This window comes from Carassius gibelio, chromosome A16 (genome assembly GCF_023724105.1).
Source record: "Carassius gibelio isolate Cgi1373 ecotype wild population from Czech Republic chromosome A16, carGib1.2-hapl.c, whole genome shotgun sequence".
NCBI lineage: Eukaryota > Metazoa > Chordata > Actinopteri > Cypriniformes > Cyprinidae > Carassius > Carassius gibelio.
The window spans coordinates 6,462,816-6,485,566 of NC_068386.1; the positions used below are offsets into that span (position 1 = coordinate 6,462,816).

A 22,751-nucleotide genomic window follows, 5' to 3' on the forward strand; every position below is an offset into this window, starting at 1 on the left:
TCATGTCCTTGCTGAATAAAATCTCTTTACAAAAAAAAAAAGAAAGAAAAAAAATATATAAACCTTTCAACAATTTAAACTGCATCCTTGCAAACGTACGCTTTGTGATGGTGAAAACTGCATATTTATTTACATTTGGTAGGAGGTTCTACATCTCTAGTCCAAACCTTCCGTCACTTTGATTGGCTATCATTTGGAAGGCGGGGCCCGGGGTACCACATGGAGATGCTATGTATCGGTGGATGAGGGAAGAAGTGAGAGGTTGAATGATGCTTGCCGAAGAGCTACACACAATACATTGACATTTTGGTATTGAAATCTTACAATGCAGATAGTGTGCAAATAGTGTATCTTCTTCAATGGTGCTTTGGGCTACATTTTTAGCATGTTATTGAAGCATAAGGGATAAAAGTCAGATTTTAAGGATAGACAGAGTGGCAGAATTGATGGAATAATGAGGGCGCATTTACGGAACCCGACTTTCTTCAGATTTCCAGCCGCATGTTTTTTAATAATTTTTCTTCTAATTTCTTATGGGCATTCAGCTGTTTTTTATGGACAAATTGAGGAGGGCGCACCTCCTGGAACTGTTGTCGCTGGGTTTCTTTTTCCTCTGGGAGACAAATGCAAAGAATTAAACTTGGTTGGATTTAAAACTGTTTTAACAGGGGAGGACTCGTCGGATTTTTCACTTGAATATCTGAGCAACGCAGGATTCGTTTTAAAAACCGCCAAAACTTTTGACAGGGAATCCAATTCGAGCTATACGATGAGCGCGCGCTTGCCGCGCTGCAATAAAGCCGAGGAAGTGACCGTTAAGATCGAGAGACTTAAAAACACTGATAAGCGACGTTTTAAGGCAACAACCGACAGGATAGATATTCTTACCGATGCTGAAAGCCGAGTTAGGAAGCCAAGAACCGTTTCTGAAGAAGTATCCTATACTGTTACAGTTTCTGAAGATGTTAAAGTCGGAGACTTGATCTTTACGGTACCGGACCAGAAGTTCGAGAAGAAATGGTTCGAGGTGGTTTCGGACGGGAACTCACCGGTCCAGATAGAAAGAGACTCCGGACGCGTGTACTTGGCTTTTCGTTTGACGTCAGCAGCCGAGGTCATGGTCAAAATCCACAACATGAGAGGTATTTTATACAGCCTTTTTAAATTCACAGTTTACGCATTCATTTGTATGTTTTAAATGGATAGTTCCCTCCATATGGCAAATCCTGCCATCATTCACTCACCATTATATTTCTCAGGATCTTGACTTTGTCTCTCATGTATTACACAGAATAAAGAGACTACAGCCCCACTTTCATTACATATTTTTTCCGTACAATGAAAGTAGCCTAAATGGTGACTGAGTATCACTAACGTCTCCGTTTGTGTTCTGCCGAAGAAATTATGCAAAATAACGACAGAATTAGCATTTTGTGTGAACTATTCCTTTAACTTCGCATGCTAATTTACAGTTCAGATGAGCGCTAACTTGAAGGAGAGAGTAGCTGTCATCTCAGACCTTCGATATTTCCATATTTTCTGCTTTCCACTGCGCCTTACAGCTTTGCTGAAATCACAGCGCACATTTCCGATAGGTCTATGTGTGAGTTTTGTGATATTTGGCGATGTATACTGTACAATTTTAATCTAAAGCTTCTCCTGAGTTCTAATGCAAAGCATAAATAAATATTAAATACAGTAACATACTCAAAAATGCAGTCATATAATGCGTTTTTATTTATTTATGAGATGCAGAATGTTTTTTTTATGTAATGAAATTATAAATTGCATGGATTGGAAGACACTTATCTTAAGCAATTTACTTTGTATTCAAGATGCACTTTTTTATTGGTTAATTTTCTAAAACATTTCTTGGGACTCAAACCTATGACATTAGCAATGCTAGTGCCACACACTACTGATTGAGCTACAGAAACAATATAAGTTCATTGAGAGAATCTGTTTGGGTTGTCAAGTTTTTATAACTTCCACTTTGTTTTACTCACTCTTAAGTGTGCAATGTTTTTCCTCATGGTTTGGTAATCAGGTATACAAATATGTTCAGATCAAGATGTTCTGAAACACTGAAATCATCAAAGAAACTGAAAAACTGGAGCAAAGGAACAATCTGTGATTGGTAAATCTCTGACTGTAATACTCTTGATGCACTTTGCTAGGTAACTCAGCTTATAATGACTGTGAAGAAGATACATTAGGACATATTGCCTAAATTCAAATGATCTCACTCGGTATCATCAAGTAACCAAGTTCAAGTGAACATAAACGTTATGGAGAAAGTCTTCTAATTATGACTGTGAGTTTAGCTTAAGTGGTTGAGGTCATGCAGGTCTGATTTCACTAATCAGAGCTCTAAAAGCAAACCTTTATTCAACCGTTTGTTTGGGATAATTAGTCATATTTATTCACCTGGAAGTCACCAGACATCACATGTGGTCTCAAATACCTTCACTGGGGCAGGACGTGTAGTTGACGTTGGGGGGATATAAATGTTTGTTTTTGCAAGTGAAGGTCCCAGTTCTTTACCTGAATACGCCATTGGGGTTGTTCGTGGGTCTGATTGAGGTCGTCTCAGTGATTGTTTGACAGTGTGAATTCAGATATTGAATGAATATACCTCTTGACATGTTTACTGAAATTGCTCCTCAGAAATAATGGTGCCACATGTTCCCTTGAAAAGAGAAATAAGAGTTATTGTGTGCATTTCTGTAAAGTATTGCAAGCAAATCCTTTGAGGAATGTCTTGTCTGTTGTAATGGTATTGGATCCACTGATTGGAGAATTACAGGATAATTTAGTTTGGGATGAGAGCTTAGAAAGCTGTATCATCAGCAGTGAGCAAAACAGATGTGGCCTTTTTAAAATTAAAAAAGAGGTTTTTCCGACACTTAAGTATCTGTGTAGCGTCTGCCGAACACATGCCTGGACTATGGCTGGGCGGTATGACCAAATTCCCATATATTTTATTACTTTTATACATCATGGTAGTAATTTATGAAGGAAAAACTGAAAAAAAAGAAAGATACTTAATGTCATTTGTTTATTTTCTCTTATTTCTTCAGTAGTGTAAATTGCACATTTGATTTTATTCCAATTCACAAGCTCAGCATTAGATTTTGTTTTGATTTGATTATGATTGATCTATGTATATTTTAGATATATACAGCCCATTTTGCAGGGTTTAAACTGGCAACTTGTCTTTCTGAGCTGTTTTTTGATTTACTAAAAAATGGACCAGTAGGTTGCATTGCATGTTTCTTTGTCATGACAACTTTTTCTGTCGTTTCACCATACATATTCCGTCTGGTCTGCATTTTCTGTCCTAATCTAAATCAAAGACCAGAACTCGTTGCGTTTTAGCCTCTCTGTCATTCCAACAAAGCCCTCTCTTTAAAACTCTACAACACAATGGAGTGTCCTCTCTCTTCTGTGAGAATTCAGCACAATGGGAACACAGTCCTGTTGGCAGCAAAAGAGCTTTGTATTTCATTTTCAGAGGCAGTTTGAAGGACTTTTTCTCTCCAAAACGCTTGTGTGGTGAAGTCAAGCCAACGCAAGGTCTTTTGGGAGACAATTATTTTTGAATCAATTGTGAAGCCTCATGCTAAAATAGTCCGTTTGAGTGCTTTTGAAACGATAGTGTTTATTTTGTCCCGTTTATGTGCGAAGTTTGAATGAGAAAGTCTGTGTTAACAGAGTGAAGACATACTCACTCATAGTCCCCGTAGTCTTTGATATCTGACTCATAATGTTGCTTCTCCAGGTAACAATCTCACAGTAGGATAGATTTAGACCGTTTTTTGCCAGATATTTTCTTTTGAGATTTTCCTTTTGTTGCAATTGGCATCAAAATAAAATTTTGTCACGCACATAAAAATTACAGCTGTGGTCATATAATATCAGTATAGTGTGATTCTATTTACCTTGATATTTCTTTAAGATACTTTCTGTTGGCAATGTTTTTTTGTTTTTTTTTGTATCTGTGTATTTTTTGCTCTGTGTATCCATCTGAAAGCACATGATGGAGATTAACTATTAATCACAGAACCAGCTTTATCTTTATGACGAGATGTGGATGACAATCATATATGATTTATTGTGCAGCCCTAAGTTTATTTTTTGATCACAAAGTTCAAAGTAGATGAGGAAAACTAGGATGCCTTGTGTATTCAAAGTGCTGCCATTACTGTTTGGAGTGCGTTGAATGGTGCGCTGTGATTGGTTGAGCGGATCTATTGCATTCTGCAGAGAAGGAAGACTGACGTTTGCCGCGGTTTGGAAAGAAAGGGAGAAAACATGATAGAATAACTTGGCGGATATCGCATTCTGCGTAAAATTAAACATTTACTTTTCCATACCGACCAGATTCAATACTGATTTTTGCAGAAACAATTTTTTTTTTTTAAATGGCTTTTATCTCATTTTGGAAACAAACTCTTAATATATAGTTAATACATGGTAAACATCTAGCTTCAGGAATACTAGATGATGAATATTCTTTCAAACTACTTCTTTTTTTTATCTCTCTCTCTCTCTCTCTCTCTCTCTGGTGTACTCTGTTGCTCAGAGTTTCTCAGTTGTTTGTTGTTTGTTCTTGTTTTGATCTCTCTGTCCTCGGAGTTAATTGAACTTTATGCCAACACGGCAGGGCGCCTGTTCGTTGTGCTATAATAGTTTATTGACAGGATATGTAGAGTGGCCCAAAGCCATGGTGTTTTTTAACAATGAATTAGGACAAGGTCATCAGAAAACCCCCTCCTCTCGCCCCATGATAAACTGCACCAAGCCTCAGCCACATGGGGCTCGCATTTCAGCCTCAGTTTTTGATCTTAATTGTTACATTGGTCACACTGGCTTGGAATTATTTTAATTCCTGGAGAAGAACCCTGTCACTCCTCTTTCCTCCCTCCCTTTCTGGAAATCCCTTACTTTCACAGCAAAAGAAATTGCTCCTGAAGTGCTTTCAATTTGAACCTTCCGCTGTGGGATTTCAGTCACAAATTTAGTTATCAAAGTTGATGATCAGAGTTTTGGCTGATTGAATTAAGATCAGTAAGCCGTAGGAAAAAAACAAAGTGATGAAAAAAAATCCCTGTCTGCCAATGAGCAGTTTTGATTTGTCTTTCAATCTATCTTAACCACGCTTCCATTAAGAGATCAATGAGGATGAACTGTTCCTGTTTGTGTGGAAAGTGCAGCCACTGGAAAGAATTGCACAGTGCTTATCATTGTTCAATAGCCCTTGGGAATATAAGGTGAGATCTTTACCACTTTTCCACTTTTCTGAGAATAGTGCGGCTTGTTTTTTTGCCACTTCTGTTTAGTCCAGGGTTACTCAACAGGTATTTTTTGAGATTTGTAATAATAATAATAATTAAATAAATAATAACATTTCAAAGTAATAAATAGTCCTGCGCTCCATCTCGAAAAAATGTCTTCGTTATTCCATGACATAAAGTTGATTTGAAAGGAGTGCAGATACTTTGTTAAAGTAATTTGACAGTTAGAGCCATTAACATGAAAATTGTATCCGCCGACCGGTTTATGTGCCAAGCATTTCGATTCAGTTTGTAGGATCAGCATATTTTTTTCCTGTATTCTCTTCCTTTTGTATGGTGGAAATGAGAGCTCTCCAAAGCCCTGACACACAATAATTATGTGAACTCTGTTTGCGGTGGGCATCTGTCTCTCTCTCTCTCTATCCTTCTCTTCTTTCTACAGTTTGCCTGTGTCTGCTGAATCTTGGCAACTGTCTGATGTCACCACTATAACACAAGCTGAATGCAACCCAAAGAAAAAGCACACATTGTTAAAGATATAGTTCATTCAAAATTTTTAAACCTTTCATCATTTTCTCATTTAAGCTATTAAAATGTTCCCCTCTCACTTCTGTATTCTAATGAAGAAAGAAGAAAAATGGGTCTGTAACTAAATAGGGTGAGCAAATAATGACACCCGCGACCCTTCTGAGGAAAAGTGGTTTGGAGAATGGATGAATGGATAAATTAGTTCAATTCATATTTGGTGAACTGTCCCTTTAAGTACAGGGAGACCTAATTAGATCCTTTAATATGTTCAAGCTTGGCTTGCATTTGGTCTTGAAACCTGGTGGAAAAGAGTTATCTTGATTCTGTATTCCTTTCTTTCTCACTGTCCCAGTACTGTGACCCAAATATGCAGCATGCTGTGACTGAACACCTGTGCCTACGAGGCTTTTAGACCACAACTGGAGGAACACCTGCACCACACACTTGCATGTCCCGTAGTCTCCAGGAGTCCGACACCAGCTGTTTCCCGCCTGTGCTCTTGGAGTAAAGCTATTGGAAGCGTGTAGCTGTATGTGCTGCTCTGGTTGTCAGAGGAGACAGAACATTTTGATGAGGAGATCTCATCAACGTGTTGGAATGTTCATGAGCCAATAGACTGTTATGGGAAATCAATATTATGTAAGCACGCTGTCGAAAATCTCTCCAGTGTTACTGTCGATTTCATACTGGGCCGCAGCACAGTAATAGATCATCATTTGCATATTGCTTTGCAGAGCTCCCTCTTTTGAAATGCCAACTTCAAAGAGCAAAAATAAACTGACAGAAAGAGGGACTGTGCTCTTGGAGTAAAGCTATTGGAAGCGTGTAGCTGTATGTGCTGCTCTGGTTGTCAGAGGAGACAGAACATTTTGATGAGGAGATCTCATCAACGTGTTGGAATGTTCATGAGCCAATAGACTGTTATGGGAAATCAATATTATGTAAGCACGCTGTCGAAAATCTCTCCAGTGTTACTGTCGATTTCATACTGGGCCGCAGCACAGTAATAGATCATCATTTGCATATTGCTTTGCAGAGCTCCCTCTTTTGAAATGCCAACTTCAAAGAGCAAAAATAAACTGACAGAAAGAGGGACTCGTTTAAAGATTTAAAAGCTGCAGAAATCAATTAAGCAAATGCACAAAGATTTCTTAGGTCTGTACATGGCAGAAAATCAACAAACAAACACAGTTGGTTTAAGATTTTACATTCAAATAGATGCTGTTCCAGAGATGTCTGCGAGTAAACTAGTCTCGTGAAATAAACACATACCCTTCAGCACTGACACTCAGCCCCATGGGTATAGTTTTATGGAACTATTGGTCATTTGGTAAGGTGTGCCTCTCAAAAAGCATCATGTACTCAATTCCATGTGAAAGATTTGTGAAATGTATATTGAGTTGACTCCCTGAATCTTAGTAAAAAAATTAAATTGTTGGAGAAAAGAAATATGCTAACATAAAAAAATAACAACAATAGGGGACCTATTGATTGCATACTGTGAGCTGTGTTCCTGGGATTCTCTTGCTTTTAGTTTTTGGCATACAAGTGTCATTATAGGTGACTGAGAAGAAGATGTTTAAACCGAATGTTTTATAGTTTTTCTGTTTTCGTATCTTCCGTTGGAAACGTATATCAAAAGTTTTGTATTTAATATAAAAAAAATTTTTTTTAATTACAAACACGTCTTAGTGGAAATGAAAGTGAGAAGGCAAGAATATTTTTTTCCTGATAATATATATAAAGGAATATTTTTTGTTAGTCATGTTGTCCACAAGTGCAAAACTGTAAGTCCAATCACACAAAAACACACAAATGACAATGGCAAGTTCTCAGGGTTCTCAGGGTTTAATAGCTTTGGTTAGGAGTTTGTTCATAACCATAATTATGAGCAATAGCCATAGTAATGCTTGCCTCAACATAAGCTGAGATCCTCACGTTAAAGCTTTGGGAGACTACCTTGGTAGGTCAGTGCTGTGTGCGAAGACAGGTTTGGGTAATTTACCTCTGACATTACCGTCAGGTGAAAAATTTATGGAGGGCGGTTAACCCCAGGGCCCCATTTTAAAGAACATATCTGTTGGCTTTATTGTAGGAAAAAACCTGCCATTTTTGCTTTGAAACCGGTCCCAAATGTTGAGTGGTTAGATTTGATGTGTACAACTGTAGATTCTGTCATGCATGGTGTCAAGTGTTGTTTGATTTTTGAGGATGCTCTGTTCTTTTCCTAAGCTTTCTGAAATAAAAAATAAATTGTACCTACTTTTGGCAAAACAATATCCCGGAGTAATTAATGTACTCAAACGGTTTATTGAATCGAACTGTCCGAAAGAACTACTGGTGATGCGAAAACTGATGCAACCGGTTCTTGACTCGAGAACGAGTCAGTCTATTGTTAGTTATCTGGCTCGGCTCGTTGTTCATCTTCAGTTCTCTCTTCACAGCAGTTCAGTCAGTGTACTGTTTAAGTAAATGAATTACTCCGGGATATTGATTCATTTTAACTCAGAGGGAGTGTCAGCCACATTATAAAAGTTAACAGCCAAGTCATTTGTGGATTAATGTGTATTGGAGATGCGAACCGTTTCAAACGATTCAGTTTGATTTGGTGAACTGGTTCAAGAAGATCTGGTTACATCTAATGATTCGTTCGCGAACCATATACCACTAAAGTGCAGTGTTTTGAACGGTCTCACAACAGACCTGGAAGAAAAGACAATGCTGAATTAAGTCGTAGTTTTTGCTATTTTTGGACCAAAATGTATTTTTGATGATTCCCTCTGATGTCACAAGGACTACTTTGATGATGGTTTTTTTAACCTTTCTGGACATGGACAGTATACAGTGCACACAGTTTAAATGGAGGGACTGAAAGCTCTCGGACTAAATCTAAAATATCTTAAACTGTGTTCTGAAGATGAACGGAGGTCTTACAGGTTTGGAATGACATAAGGGTGAGTCATTAATGACATAATTTAGATTTTTGGGTGAACTAACCCTTTAACACTTTAAATCCACTTTGGACAAAGTCTCTGTTTCCCTCACAAAACAGATGGTTCTCCAATCATCTCTCCATAATGGAGTGCTAACAACAGAATCCCGCTCCCATCAGCTCATGAAATCGGCTTAGCACAGACAGGAATAGCTGCCCTAACCAGAACATTATGCCTGTCCGGTCAGCATTCTAACATTTTATGTGCACCCATTCTCCGGCATGTCCCATGGAGGCAGATTGCATAACCAGGATGTGATTGGAAACATGAAAGCTGCATTGTGTTGCCCTGAGCCATTTCAGATTCAAAGAAATGACAGTCAGAACCAAACGCTCCTCCAGAAACAAGGGCAACATGTCCACAAGGCATTTCCGCATCCTCTAGCAAATATCACACAACAAAAATGTAACCAAAGGTTGTTTCTTACTATATCATGCCATCTTGCTACCTTTGGCTGCCTAATTTCTATATGTGATGCTGTTGTTACATCATTTTACAGTCCATCACCTTAGCAGAAGGGATTAATTATTAAAGGTTTGATCTCATGTACTATTTATGATCTTAAACCGCACGTTCCAACTTACTGCATAAAACAAAGAACTGAAGACCAAAAGCATTCAGTCTCAATTTAAGTGGCTTTATGTGAAAAGATCCAATGGCACTTTTGCCTACAAAATGATGTTGGTTCTTTCATAAGTTATGAAAACATATTTAACATCCAGAGTAATTAATTGCAATCTTTATGATACCACAACCTGCTTTTAATGCTGCAATCAGAAGTTAAAGCAAATAAATTGCATCAGTCTTGCTAGACTGATTTGTTGCTTTAAAAGCTTGACTTGGTTCCAGGATAGGCACCAACACCCTATCGTTGGAAACATGTATGCACAAATTTTGCATGGAGCAGATGCGATTTCAAAGATTAATGGAGGTGACTACAAGGGTCTGTTTTGTGTGAGTCAAATAGCCTATTTAAGATGCCTGTTCACCACATAGGGTACATTAAGGCTTCAGCTGCAGCTTGTGGAGTGTTTGTTGATTTATGAACAGGCAGAGGAAACTGTTAAACAGAAGGTCCCCTTAATGAGCAGACTGTGTGAAGTTTTAACCGTCTTTCTCCTGTGCTTAGAATATCAGGAAAGGTTCTGTCCTCACTTGAGCTTCACAGGAGTTTACTGTGACCTGTTTACCTTTAGTGCTGCCCAGGCTAGAGGCTAAATTGTGTAGCACGACTTCTCTATCTGAATGACTGGACCAGCAGGTTTTCTTTCTTATCCTTATTAAAGTGAGAGGGAGATGGAAGGAAAGTGACAACAGGAGATAATACTCTGAGCATGTTAATTTGTGGCATTTCACTTCTATGATTTGTTCAGTTCGATGAAATCTTTACAGGCCCCATCATTCATTAATTTATTCATTCATAAAAAAAAAAAATTGTTGTAAAATTGCTATAAATTATACAATTTGTCATCAAAACTTGCAACAAGCTTGAAATCTTACAGCCATGAATTCATAAACCTAATTTTTGTTTTGTTGAGTCTTTACAACTTTTGTAAAAATGTATTTTTTACATATTTGTTAAACCTGTCAATATGTCCTGACAGTAGAATATGAGACAGATAATCTGTGAAAAAAATCAAGCTCCTCCCAGTGGTCCTATTGCCATTTGCAGGAATACATCGCTCCCGGTAGGAAACAACCAATCAGAGCTGCGGTCCGTAACTTTTTTTATGTGTTCAAAATTTACAAAATGTATATAATAAGTGAGTACACCATGAATCCATTTTCTAAACCGTGTTTTTAGCTTGTCCTGAATCACTAGGGTGCACCTATAATAAGTGTTTATATTCAGACTATTTTAGATTGCTTCGGGGGCACCGCGGCGGAGTAACCCAGTACCTTTGTGATTCTTCATAGACATAAACAGAGAGAAGTAGATCCGGCTACAATGTTCTTCCGCAAGACGCAAGCAGTTCTGTTTATTAAAACTGCTAGAGCGTCAAAAGTTACCGACTGCAGCTTTAACTCCCCCTGGTGGTAAACAGGAATAATTTGGTCTAGTTATGAGCGGTATAAGTAAAAGGCTGGTTACCATGATTGCACTTCTAATCAAAGTAGAATGCACAAAAAGCTGAGGTTGTGTATATTCATTTCTGGTTACCTCTGGTTTGTTTCTTTGGCCTTCTCTGGTGGAGTCATGTGGTCCAGGTCATTTTAATTTCCCTCCGTTTACTCTCAGCCATTAAATACAGCCCAAAGTTTGGCAAGAGTATATTGCAGCGTGCAGTCACTTTGTATACTTTGTATGGAAAGTTGCAAAGACTAAAAGTCTCACATAAAAAGAGATATTCTTTATCAAAGTTAAGACTCTGCCACATCCTCCTAAAACGTCTCGTTCAAACACGCCCCCACATGTCTATATCACGATGTGGAAATATTTGCGTAATGCTGCCCAAATGTTCACACAAAGTAAGAAGGCTGGTTTCATTAACCGCAGATATTGTTGAAGCAGCCGTTTCAGGGAGATGCTGTATCTATGCGGAAAAAAAAGCACTTTATTTGGCCTTCCGAAAGTAGATTAGTTTAGGAATCTTTAAGATTACTTACAACAAAACAGACCGTTGTTTCATGAACTTAGGGGAGGACGTAATTCTGACTTTGCTACGACTTTGCTATGACAATCTGGCGCTTCTGAATCCGCTACTGCAAGTATTATTTGTTATTAGCTGAAGCATTTGCTTTTGACTGTCCAAATGCAGAGTTTTGCGCGTTTTGTGTGTGTGTGTGTGTGTGCGTGCATGTGAGAGAGAGACAGACAGGATCAAACACAGTGGAGTCCGCTGTCTTAAACGTCCATGGCTTTATGTACTGCAAACACATACAAGCTTCATCACTGTGTCTTTGCCGATTGTGGAGTGTGGCACGCTGAGACTTCAGTCGTTTTTGTAATGAGGTTGTAGACTGTAAACTCAGCATTTTATTAGAAAGAAGAAAGAACTTGAGAAAGAAACCTTGCCCCTTAAGCTCATACATACACAAACACAGTTGCTCTGTATAAATCTAACGTTTGTATGTGATGCGATGAACATCTTTGTAATCTACCCCACAAACACACATGCACACCCTGAGGGGTTAAAAGCACTGCCCTGTTTAAGCAGTGTGCCTGTGTTTACCCCTGCTTTGTGCACTGCTGTTGATCTGTAAATTGTGATGTGCATTGCAAGTCTGTGTTGTTTTTTCTTCAGGGATCAGGGAGAGAAGGTGGTGCTGGAGTGTTGGAGTCAAAAGTATCTGATATGGTTATTGTCAACCCCAAACAACTTTTCACAATGCTGTGTTTCCAAGAAAAGAGAAAAGAAGACATGATGAAAGGCACTGATTTTAGTGTATTTTTTCTCAAAACATCCTTTATTTGTGTCTTTTGAAAATGAAAAGTCAAATTGACGTGACATACAGCTAATTATGGTGACCCATACTCAGAATTTGTGCTCTGCGTTTAACCCATCCAAAGTGCAAACATACAGCAGTGAACACACACACACCCAGAGCAGTGGGCAGCCATTTATGCTGCGGCGCCTGGGGAGCAGTTGGAGGTTCGGTGTCTTGCTCAACGGCACCTCAGTCGTGGTATTGAAGGTGGAGAGAGCATTATTGTATTATTGTAGGTTCTCTATGCCCTGCCTCTCTCAAACACTTTGTTTTTTACAAAGTCCTTCCTTCCAACAAGCGCAGTCTGCTCTGATTGGCCAACTGACCCAGTGTATTTTGATTGGCCGAACACCACAAGCAGTCGTCGGAAATGTAACGACCCTTTCCATAATCAGGAGCTTAATTTTTCAAAATAAATGTAAAGACCATCAATGATGTCCTTAGTTTTACCATCAGTTCAGGCCCGAAAGGGGAACAGAGTGGTGTGACAGTGATGAAGAGCGTATGTGTTCGTAGTACACAAGCCACGGACAGTTAAGATGGCTGACTCCACTATGTGACTCTCTCTCTCTCTCTCACACACTCACACACAATGCTCAAAACTGTGCATTTGAATAGTCAATAGCAAATACTTAAACTAATAAAAAAACATACTTAACATACTTACTTATTCATACTTATTCAGCAGAAACTCAAAGTTCTTCAGGTGCATTTCAATGAGGATGCAACTCAAAAGAGACTGTATATTTGAAATCATTTCCACCCTCATCTCACTTTTAATTATGCCACAGTAGTCAATTCTCAGGTGCCTGAATCCAGTATGAAATTGCCACAGAGTATTTGGGGCTGTTATCTTGGGCGAACTTTAGCTGAACACACATATTTGCAGTGAGTAACAAGTCCAAGCTTTGAAGCTGTGCTCCTAGAGAGTGTGAGGGACTCCTTTGATGTTTTCTGCCTGGTGTGTTGAGAGTCCTGACAGAGACAGAAAGAGAGAGAGAGACGGGGAATCCGCCGATACTACCTGACCTCTAAGGGCTCACATAAAAGACTTTGTCATTTTACAAAGTTAGCAAATGCCTCACTTAGTTAAGGACTATAGAAATTGGTGACAGGGTGAGCAAGTAGGGTGGTAAAAAGACAGCCAAAAGACCATTTTTCATTCTCTGTTTTCCCATGACTCCAAGTGATTATGTCACAGTTTGTCTCTCTTAGTCATAAAAATTTAAGTTGAATGATGTGTTACGTGTCTCCCTAACCTTGGCTGGTCTTCGAAACCCTCCTGTTCAGCAAGACAGGATTAAATTGCCAGGGAACTTTGCAACTGTATCCATTGTAGCATGTGATGGACGTTCCCAGGACTGAATTTTACTCAGTTGAACTCTTGAACTCTATGAACACTTGAACACTATGCCCAGCGTGTCCAACTCTTCACTTTGATGGGCTAGAAAACTCTGAAGATCAACCCACAACTCAGTCATGTTGTTTATTCTCTTCTCAGATACTCCCTGCCTTTATTTGCTTTTGCTTTTATAATAACTCAGTGTCCTCGGGGGAGTGATGTGCTAAGGTGTGGATGTATTACCGTTAGCAAGAGATTTGTTCAGCCACTGTGCTTGAATAAACAACTTGAATGCATTATATGCAGGATCCAAAAATAACACTCAGCATGCATGACGTGAGTAAAAATAGGTTTGGGCATGTAAATAAAAAAATACTGGCCAGTAGGAATTGGAACATAATTAATGGTTTTATATGTTTTGTTGTGTATATAAATATATAATTTACAGCTTTTCAGTACTGATTCCAGAGTGGCACTGACTCAAGTTATCACTCTCCTCACTTTGTCTGGCTCACAAACTCTGGTAAATATTTCACACCGGAAATTTTCTACTTTTCCATAAATTTAGGGCATTTTATGTGTTACTTTTTAGAGAATGTATGTCCTCAATGTCCCAGTGAAATACAATTGTTTGGACTGGCTTTTGGATTTTGCACTGGGCGGTCTTCCCATGAAGCTCTGATTTCCCTCACCAGAGTCCATCTGGATTTCTAGCCATGTGCTGGGTAGAGGATGTTGCTGGAGCAAGCTCTCCCACGGCTTCAGCCCAGGCATTCAACTGATTTTATTACATTCGAGTAATAAAAAGAAATAATAAAATATAAAAATCCCTTTAGTCTGTTAATTACAAATAAATTGATTAAAATTACAAAAGCAGTTCAATCAAGAGCAGCAAGTGATTTCCCTCTTTTATTTTTAAATTAACATTAATGAGGCAGCCTATATGAAAATCTACTGTAATGCATGGATCTAATATAATGTTAGACATCAGATGTTTTTCCCCAACAGTTCCTCAAACATTCACTTAAGACTTAACAGATAATGTTTGTGTGAATACTTAAATACTGTAATTCTCTGAATATTTATCGGGATTGCACACAGTCGGAAGCATCTTTTATGCGGCCAATTCGGATGACAGTCAGTGTGAGAAGTGAGTGGAGAAAAGGTATGCTTCTTAGAAAATTTTATTTACGAATGAAGATAATTAAATATCTAAAATTATTATTTGGAGTATTGGTATTTCTAGACATTGGCTTAATGAACTCATTTTTGTAAAAACCTCAATCGATTAAAAACTATATTTTAAACTTTTTTCCCTGCAGCTCAAAATTTGCCGTGTGCATTCTGACTCATTTTGCCAACATGGGTCACATTTTGTGTTTTCACTTTTGCACTTGCTAGTTTTGCTTGTGTAGAAACCAAATTTGATTGTCCTTCATACAGTAGAACTGGAATGCTCAAAGCTGTTCCAATTTCTATTTTTTTATAATTTTTTATTTTATTGTAATCTTTTGTTTCAAATCACTTCTGGCAACCTCTAATGAATCTTTCACTAAATGAACCAGTCAGGACCGCTTACCGACTTATGAGCAGGTTATTTCAGAGAACATGGGATGTGACCTGTTTTTCCATGTCCTTATTAGAGAAAGTTTTGAGTTGATGGCCTATGCAACATGAATGTTGCATTATACAATTTAAAAAAAAGTAAGGTTTATGATGCTCTTAGTTCCCAACTATGATAATATGATTAGGAGATACTGTTGCTTTGTCGGTTCTGCACTTCCATTTGTACAGTTTTATAAACTTATCAAAAATAAATAAATAAAATAAACCACCTGGAGCCCTTACAACACTGCCAATTTTGCTTGTCTCACTCGAGTCAGGTCATTAGCTCATTAGTAGAGACTCCAAGACTTAAAATGAATGTGTCAGACAAAGGAGGTGTAAAATTGAGAGAGCACAAGGTACTTCATTGGGAGCCATTGCTATAGAGACTTGTATATGCTTTTCTCTTGTTCTGACAGAGCATACTTTCAGATCCCATCAGCAACAGAGAGAGGGTTACTCACTTGCACATCTCCATTTCCAAGGACTACTCGTCATTTGGTACTTGTGTAGTGTCCAAAGAACTGGCAGATCAAAACCCTTCTCTATACTTTTAAAAGGCGCTTCAAAATTCCCGTCACAGCAGAAAGAGTGAAGGCCCTGGAGCGCCCCGCTCCCCAAAACCTGCTGAACAACACGCTGGCGTTGTCATTCCGTGACAGCTCTTATCTGCTCTTTCAGTGAGCGAGTCAACTCAGACAGGTTCAGGCCTGGGAGGCTCCATCATCTCACTGTCTCCTAATGCTTCCATTCAGTGTAGCATCAGGCCTCACAGAAGACTTCATGCCAGTTTCTTTTCTCCTTTCTGTTGGGTTTTGTGTTGAACATTGAACCATGTGGCTACACTTAAGTGCAGGGTTGCATTCTAAAGTTTTACTTGAGAATGAATATGGAGCATTGCTGGAAACAGACCAACATGGGTTGAGTTTTTTGTGCATAACTTCTTATTTTATTTGTTAGTGTTCTAAGGTGTCCATAATTAAATGGTAAACCAACAGGCCACTCTAAACTCAATTACTCAATCAATCAAATCGATGCAATCTAACACATCAGGATTGCGTCTTTAATATGCTTTGTCATTTACCATCTAAACAAATACAATTTAAAAATGTAGAGAAATTTACAAACTGTACCCTATCTTCATGTCTATCTTCACATAATTTAATTGTACAGATTGTGGCTGATTCAATAAGCTGATGTTTATTTTTTATTGCAAATATTTACATTTTTAAGTTTTATTTTGTCTAATAAAATTCCAAAAATCAGCATTTAGGCACCAAATGTTGAGTATTCTTAACTTATCGGGTTTTACAGTGTAGTGTATGGTATAACCCTGTCCTAAAGAAGGCAAGGAAACTTTTGTCATGGCACCTTTCCTGAGTGTGAGTGTGTGTGTGTGTTGGGTGGTTGCACTCCCCTGATAAAACCGAGATATAGAGCCTCTCTCACTGCTGTATACACTGATCGCATTACAGTGACTTCATGTACCCACAGTGTCACAAATACACACTTATGTGTACACACTCTTCACACCCTTAAAATTTTCTTTCTTATTCAATCACTATTTTTCATTTGCTTTTGCATCTTGTCACTCTAACCTCAAGCCCCTCAATTATCTTTCTTTCTGCGTTCTTCATTCCACAAGATAATACAGTGGAACTCCTTTTTTAATGCATAGCAAAAATAACCCTGAAGTAAAAGAAATTCCTTATTTGAGGCAGCTTATTTCTTCTATAATTATAAAGAGCAGTGAAAGGACATTCCGAGTGAGCAGAGTAAACATTCTCTCTCGGCTTCATTAAATTAAACCAAGTTGGCAGGCACTCTCATTCCATCCATTTTTTTTACATGCTGTACGGCACTTGACTGAGCTGAAACCAAGAGGATAATGAAAAAAGGAGGGATGAGATGTGTGCTTGTCCTTCAAAGAGGGCCAGCACCCGAGCCAATGGTCAACAGGGTCACCTGTCTGCTTGTAAAGCAAAACACTTTAGAGGCAGGCTGAGGATGTGTGAATGAGCTCTGTTCTCTCTGGCGCTGATTCTGCTTTCAGCACATCTCATCCCAAACAACTTGTGTACCATTTGTAGCCAGGGCTAGATCCAAAATCACATACTTCCTTACTATAGTGTTGGGTCATTTGTCCATTTGTTTAATTTCTTATTTTAATTTTGTTATTTATTATCTAGAACCATCACTTCTACCACAAAAGACTGCTTTGTAAGTTATCTTCCTGATGTATCTGAATTCCTTAGCATATCCAAAACCTCAGAACCACTTGATGATGTAACAAAAACTATGGACTCTCTCTTTTCTAGCATTTTCTAGCATCAGAAAAGCAATAAAAACTGCTAGATCCGATTACTTTTCTTCTCTTTTAGAAGAAAACAAACATAACCCCAGGTATTTATTCAATACAGTGGCTAAATTAACGAAAAATAAAGCCTCAACAAGTGTTGACATTTCCCAACATCACAGCAATAATGACTTTATGAACTACTTTACTTCTAAAAAATCAATATTATTAGAGATAAAATTGTAACCATTCAGCCGTCAGCTACAGTATCGCATCAGACAGTGCACTATAGACCCCCTGAGGAACAGTTCCACTCTTTCTCTACTATAGGAGAGGAAGAATTGTATAAACTTGTTAAATCATCTAAACCAACAACATGTATGTTAGCCCCTATACCATCTAAGCTCCTAAAAGAGGTGCTTCCAGAAGTCATAGATCCTCTTCTGACTATTATTAATTCCTCATTGTCATTAGGATATGTCCCCAAAACCTTCAAACTGGATGTTATTAAGTCTCTCATCAAAAAACCACAACTTGACCACAAAGAACTAGTTAATTATAGACCGATCTCGAATCTCCCTTTTCTGTCCAAGATACTAGAAAAGGTAGTATCCTCACAATTATATTTCTTCTTAAAAAAAAAAAGATATCTGTGAGGATTTCCAGTCAGGATTTAGACCGTATCATAGTACTAAGACTGCTCTCCTTAGAGTTACAAATGATCTGCTCTTATCATCTGATTGTTGTTATATCTCTCTTTTAGTGCTATTGGATCTTAGTGCTGGGTTTGACACTATTGACCACAACATTCTTTTGCATAGACTTGAACACTTTGTTGGCATTAATGGAAGTGCATTAGCATGTTTTAAATCGTACTTATATGACCGCCATCAATTCGTAGCAGTGAATGAAGAGGTATCATATCGATCACAATTTAAGGTTCAATTCTGGTTACGTTTTGGACTTTATCTGGTACTACGTGGTGCACAGACATCGCTGATGTTCCCCCAGGGGGCAACTGTGGTGGAGTATGAAAGTGGGTGTGAGATGGTAGGCAGTAGGCCCAAATCTTCGCTGACGGGTAGACAAGAAAAACCCTGAGGGGTAAGACAGGCCAAGGTGCGTTCTGCTCCTATTGACAGGTGTTCGGTAACCAGTGTCACCCTCTTTCCACCTGACCTGCCACCCTTGAGGGGGGCATCCCTTCACGTCTGTGACCTATCCTTGGAGCTAATGCATTTTAGCCTTGCCAACTTCAGTGTTATAACCTGGGTTGAACTGAGGTGGTGTGACAGCTGCGCTGGCCTGGATGTAACAACCAAGCATGTCAGCTTTTAAAAAACAATGACAAATATTTGTGTTTGTGTGTGTGTGTGTGTGTGTGTGTATATATATATATATATATATATGTATGTTTGTGTGTGTGCGTGTGTGCGTGTGTGCTCGTTTTTGTGACATGTCAGGACACAACTCTGTATAATGACATGGGGATGACACAGGCATTACAAGGAGAGGGTGACTTATGAGGACATAACCCATGTCCCCATTTTTCAAAACCCTTATAAATCATACAGAATGAGTTTTTTTGAGAAAGTAAAAATGCATAAAGTTTCCTCTGAGGGTTAGGGTTGGTCTAGGGCCATAGAATATACAGTTTCTACAGTATAAAAACCATTACGCCTATGGGATGTCCCCACTTTTTACAAAAACAAACGTGTGTGTGTATTGTATTATTTTTTTTAATTCTAAATATAAATTCTTTATTTCAGCATTTTTAATAAGATTTTAAGACTTGTGTTCATAGAATTGTTTTTACCATTTTTACCATGTTTTTAATTTTTTAGGTTTTATGGCATACAAAGATTTGAAACAAAATCATATAAAATTGGTTTCTATTATAAATACATTGAAAATGCATTTATTTCAAATGTTTTTTTTTTAATATTTTGAATGAGTGATATCTTCATTTCTTCATTTTCATTTCTCAAATTTCTTACCACCTTAACCAGTCTAGACAATCTGCTAAACGGAAAGCCAGTCATCAGGAACATGCATCATAGGAATTTGTGTGCAGTATTCTGGGAATTCCATTTCCCAGGCTAAGTAAACAGAGGTGGCATAGAAACCGCAGGTGCTGGCAGCCAGGATGAAGGACACTCAGGCTTTGTTCAGAGAGCTAAACAAACAGAGATTGAAGATGTCATCAGAAGAGTGTGGAAAAGTCAAAGCCACCTTATCCAGAGAAATAAAACCATGATGTGTCTCATCTCTGGTTCGAAACAGTTCTAGCAGGGATCAGTTTGTGAATCGAAATCGAAATACTTTAGTGTGTGAATGGGGGTAGATTTTAGTTTGAAGTGAATGTGAATAATCCCTGACAAACCTCTAACCCTCAAATTCTGGAAACCTCAAATCATGTGGCTTGTTGAGAATGAAAATGCTGCCACTTTTCTTTAGAAGTCTAAAATTCTAGTTTCTGATCTTTTCAAAGGCAGGCTTTAATGGATCAGTGAAGGTAGTCCATTTCAGTTTTAACAGTCCAGATTCTTTTGAATATTATCGACAGCTGTGTTTCACAGGTGTGTATTGGCTACATTGCATCTCTCAGCATACAGGTGAGGTGTTTTGAGCACAGGATTGTGTTTGTTGATGTGGAAATGTGTGGAGTGGGACACAAGACAGGATGCTGAAAGATCAATGTCTGCAGGATGTTCTGAATATGTGACGTTAAACCTCAGTTCACAGTGGTGGGAACGTTTTCCACTGAAACTTGTTTTTGGAAGTTTTGGCATATGTCTGAAGTCTTTGTGAAGGTAAAGGAAGACTGTGTCAGTGGACACATAAACAGGATTTAATCATATAGAGTTAATCATATTCAATACCATTCATCCCTTACATGGCTCTTCTTCCCAAATCAGTGTTTTGTTTGAGTGTTTGTGTATGTTAGGTTTATGTCTGAAGGCAGGAAAGCACAATGCATGTTTGATGTATGTGTTAGTGTGTGTGGTTTTAGGGGATGATGGAGGTCCTGTTCTCATCTTCCCTGGAGCTGTGGCTTATCTTTCAGTGTAGAGGCGTCTGGAGCGTTCTCTGAACTTGAGGCCAGCTGGCTTGGCCATCGTGCTTCCCAGCGAGATCTGCAGAAACTGGTGGAGACAGTGAAGAAACATGCTTTCTGGCCTTATTTTTACACAGACACACACACAGACACGTTATGGCCTAAAAGGCTCTTTCAGATTCTGTGCTGTTTCTGCCCACTTGGATCGTGGAGGGAAAAAGAAAGGAAGAAAAATAGAGAGTTCGAGGTCAAATGTCCTCTGGCTATGATGTGGCTTCTGTCTCACCCAATCAGATTTCTAGAATCAAAACTGTGTGCTGTTGTGACAATGCAAACATGAGAGAATTACCACAAGCACTAAACACATACACACATGCAGGTCCACACATCTTAATTTTTATACAATGGAGAGAACTTTCCGTTGATTTGGTTATTTATATATTGAGAATATATTTTGTATATTTACGTTACAGCCTACTGTATATTCTTTACTTTAAAAATAGTTTACATGTCGAATTAAAAAAAATATGTATTTTTTAAGTTTATTATACTCACCAAGACTGCATTTATTTGACCAAATATACAGTAAAAATAGAAATATTGACTTTTTTTGCTATTTAAAATAATGTTTTCAATTTCAATATATTTAAAAATAGAAATCATTCAGAAACCAGTCTATTATTATTATTTCTTATTATTATCAATGTTGAAAAGCAGTTGTACTCAGTGTTCCCTCAACGATGCACACGTGTGCGGCCACACACTTCATACGTTGCAACTGCGCAGAAGAATAATATGCTGCACACACCCAAAAATCAAAATTATGTCATTAATAATTCACCCTCATGTCGTTCCAAACACCTGAAACCTCCATTTATCTTCGGAACACAGTTTAAGATATTTTAGATTTAGTCCGAGAGCTATCAGTCCCTCCATTGAAACTGTGTGCATATAGTATACTGTCCGTGTCCGGAAAGGTAAGAAAAACATCATCAAAGTAGTCCATGTGACATCAGAGGGTCAGTTAGAATTTTTTTAAGTATTAAAAAAACATTTTGGTACAAAAATAGCAAAAACTATGACTTTATTCATTGTCTTCCGTGTCTGTTGTGAGAGAGTTCAAAACAAAGCAGTTTGTGATATCCGGTACGCGAACGAATCATTCAATGTAACCAGATCTTTTTGAACCAGTTCACCAAATTGCATCTCCAGTAAGCATTAATCCACAAATGACTTAAGCTGTTAACTTTTTTAATGTGGCTGACACTCTTTCTGAGTTCAAACAAATCAATATAATTCATTTACTCAAACAGTAGACTGACTGAACTGCTGTGAAGAGAGAACTGAAGATGAACACCGAGCCGAGCCAGATAATGAATGAAACATTGACTCGTTCATGAGTCAAGAACCGTTTCTGAAATAGCAGATGATGAGCGCAGAACTGTAACAAAACTGAGAGACATTTACAGTCACAGATAATATTAGATTATATTATATATTCGATTATATTATATTAGATTTTAAATGTAATAAATTATTGACTTCAAAAAATGCATTTTATGCATTCAAATTCATGAGCCAAAATTTGCTTATATTTTTCATATTATATTATTATATAATTACATTATAAGTGGTCCTCAAGGGGATAATAATGGATGTTTCAACACCGGTTTCCCAAAAAATGCATCTTGACCTGCTATTCGCCAGACAAACAGACTCATTCCAATGTTATTGTGTCAGAATGGTCAGTTGCTCACAGTAGAAGCCTACAGAAGACTCTGTAGTTGCTTTGCATATTAATCTAAGATAGGAGAAAGTATTTTAACTTTAGGATTACACAGCTTTCAACCCAGTTTACTCAAAGTGATCTGGCCTGTTAAAGAGGTTTACTTGAGCTGAAACCTCAGAAGAGAAGGCGATAGTTGGAAAGAGATATACATATGTGTATTTAGATTCCATCTCCAGCAGACAGATTTAGGACACTAGTCAAACAGAAATCCCCAAAACATGCAACAGAAGCACAATGAAAAGTGAAATAAAACCTGAAACTGATCCACCTGAAGTTTCACAGTTGGACATCACAATACTGACCCATCTCGCTGACCTTCATCTTTGGCTCAAATCTACCGATTTGCAGCTGGGTTTCTGTTTTAACATCACAGAGACAAACAAATGTGAGAAGAGGTCATGAGTGTCTGATCCA

General features: G+C 38.1%; 1 protein-coding gene across 1 annotated transcript in view; it reads left to right on the plus strand.

Annotated features, from left to right (window-relative positions):
* The first annotated feature begins 267 nt into the window (after positions 1 to 267).
* LOC128031157 (neural-cadherin) overlaps positions 268 to 22,751 on the plus strand; it is a 102,611-nt gene continuing 80,127 nt past the window's right edge. Inside the window, exon 1 of the mRNA XM_052619394.1 lies at positions 268 to 1,142. Within this exon, the coding sequence (XP_052475354.1) occupies positions 455 to 1,142 (688 nt within the window). The 5' untranslated portion in view covers positions 268 to 454. The remainder of the gene's footprint in view (positions 1,143 to 22,751) is intronic.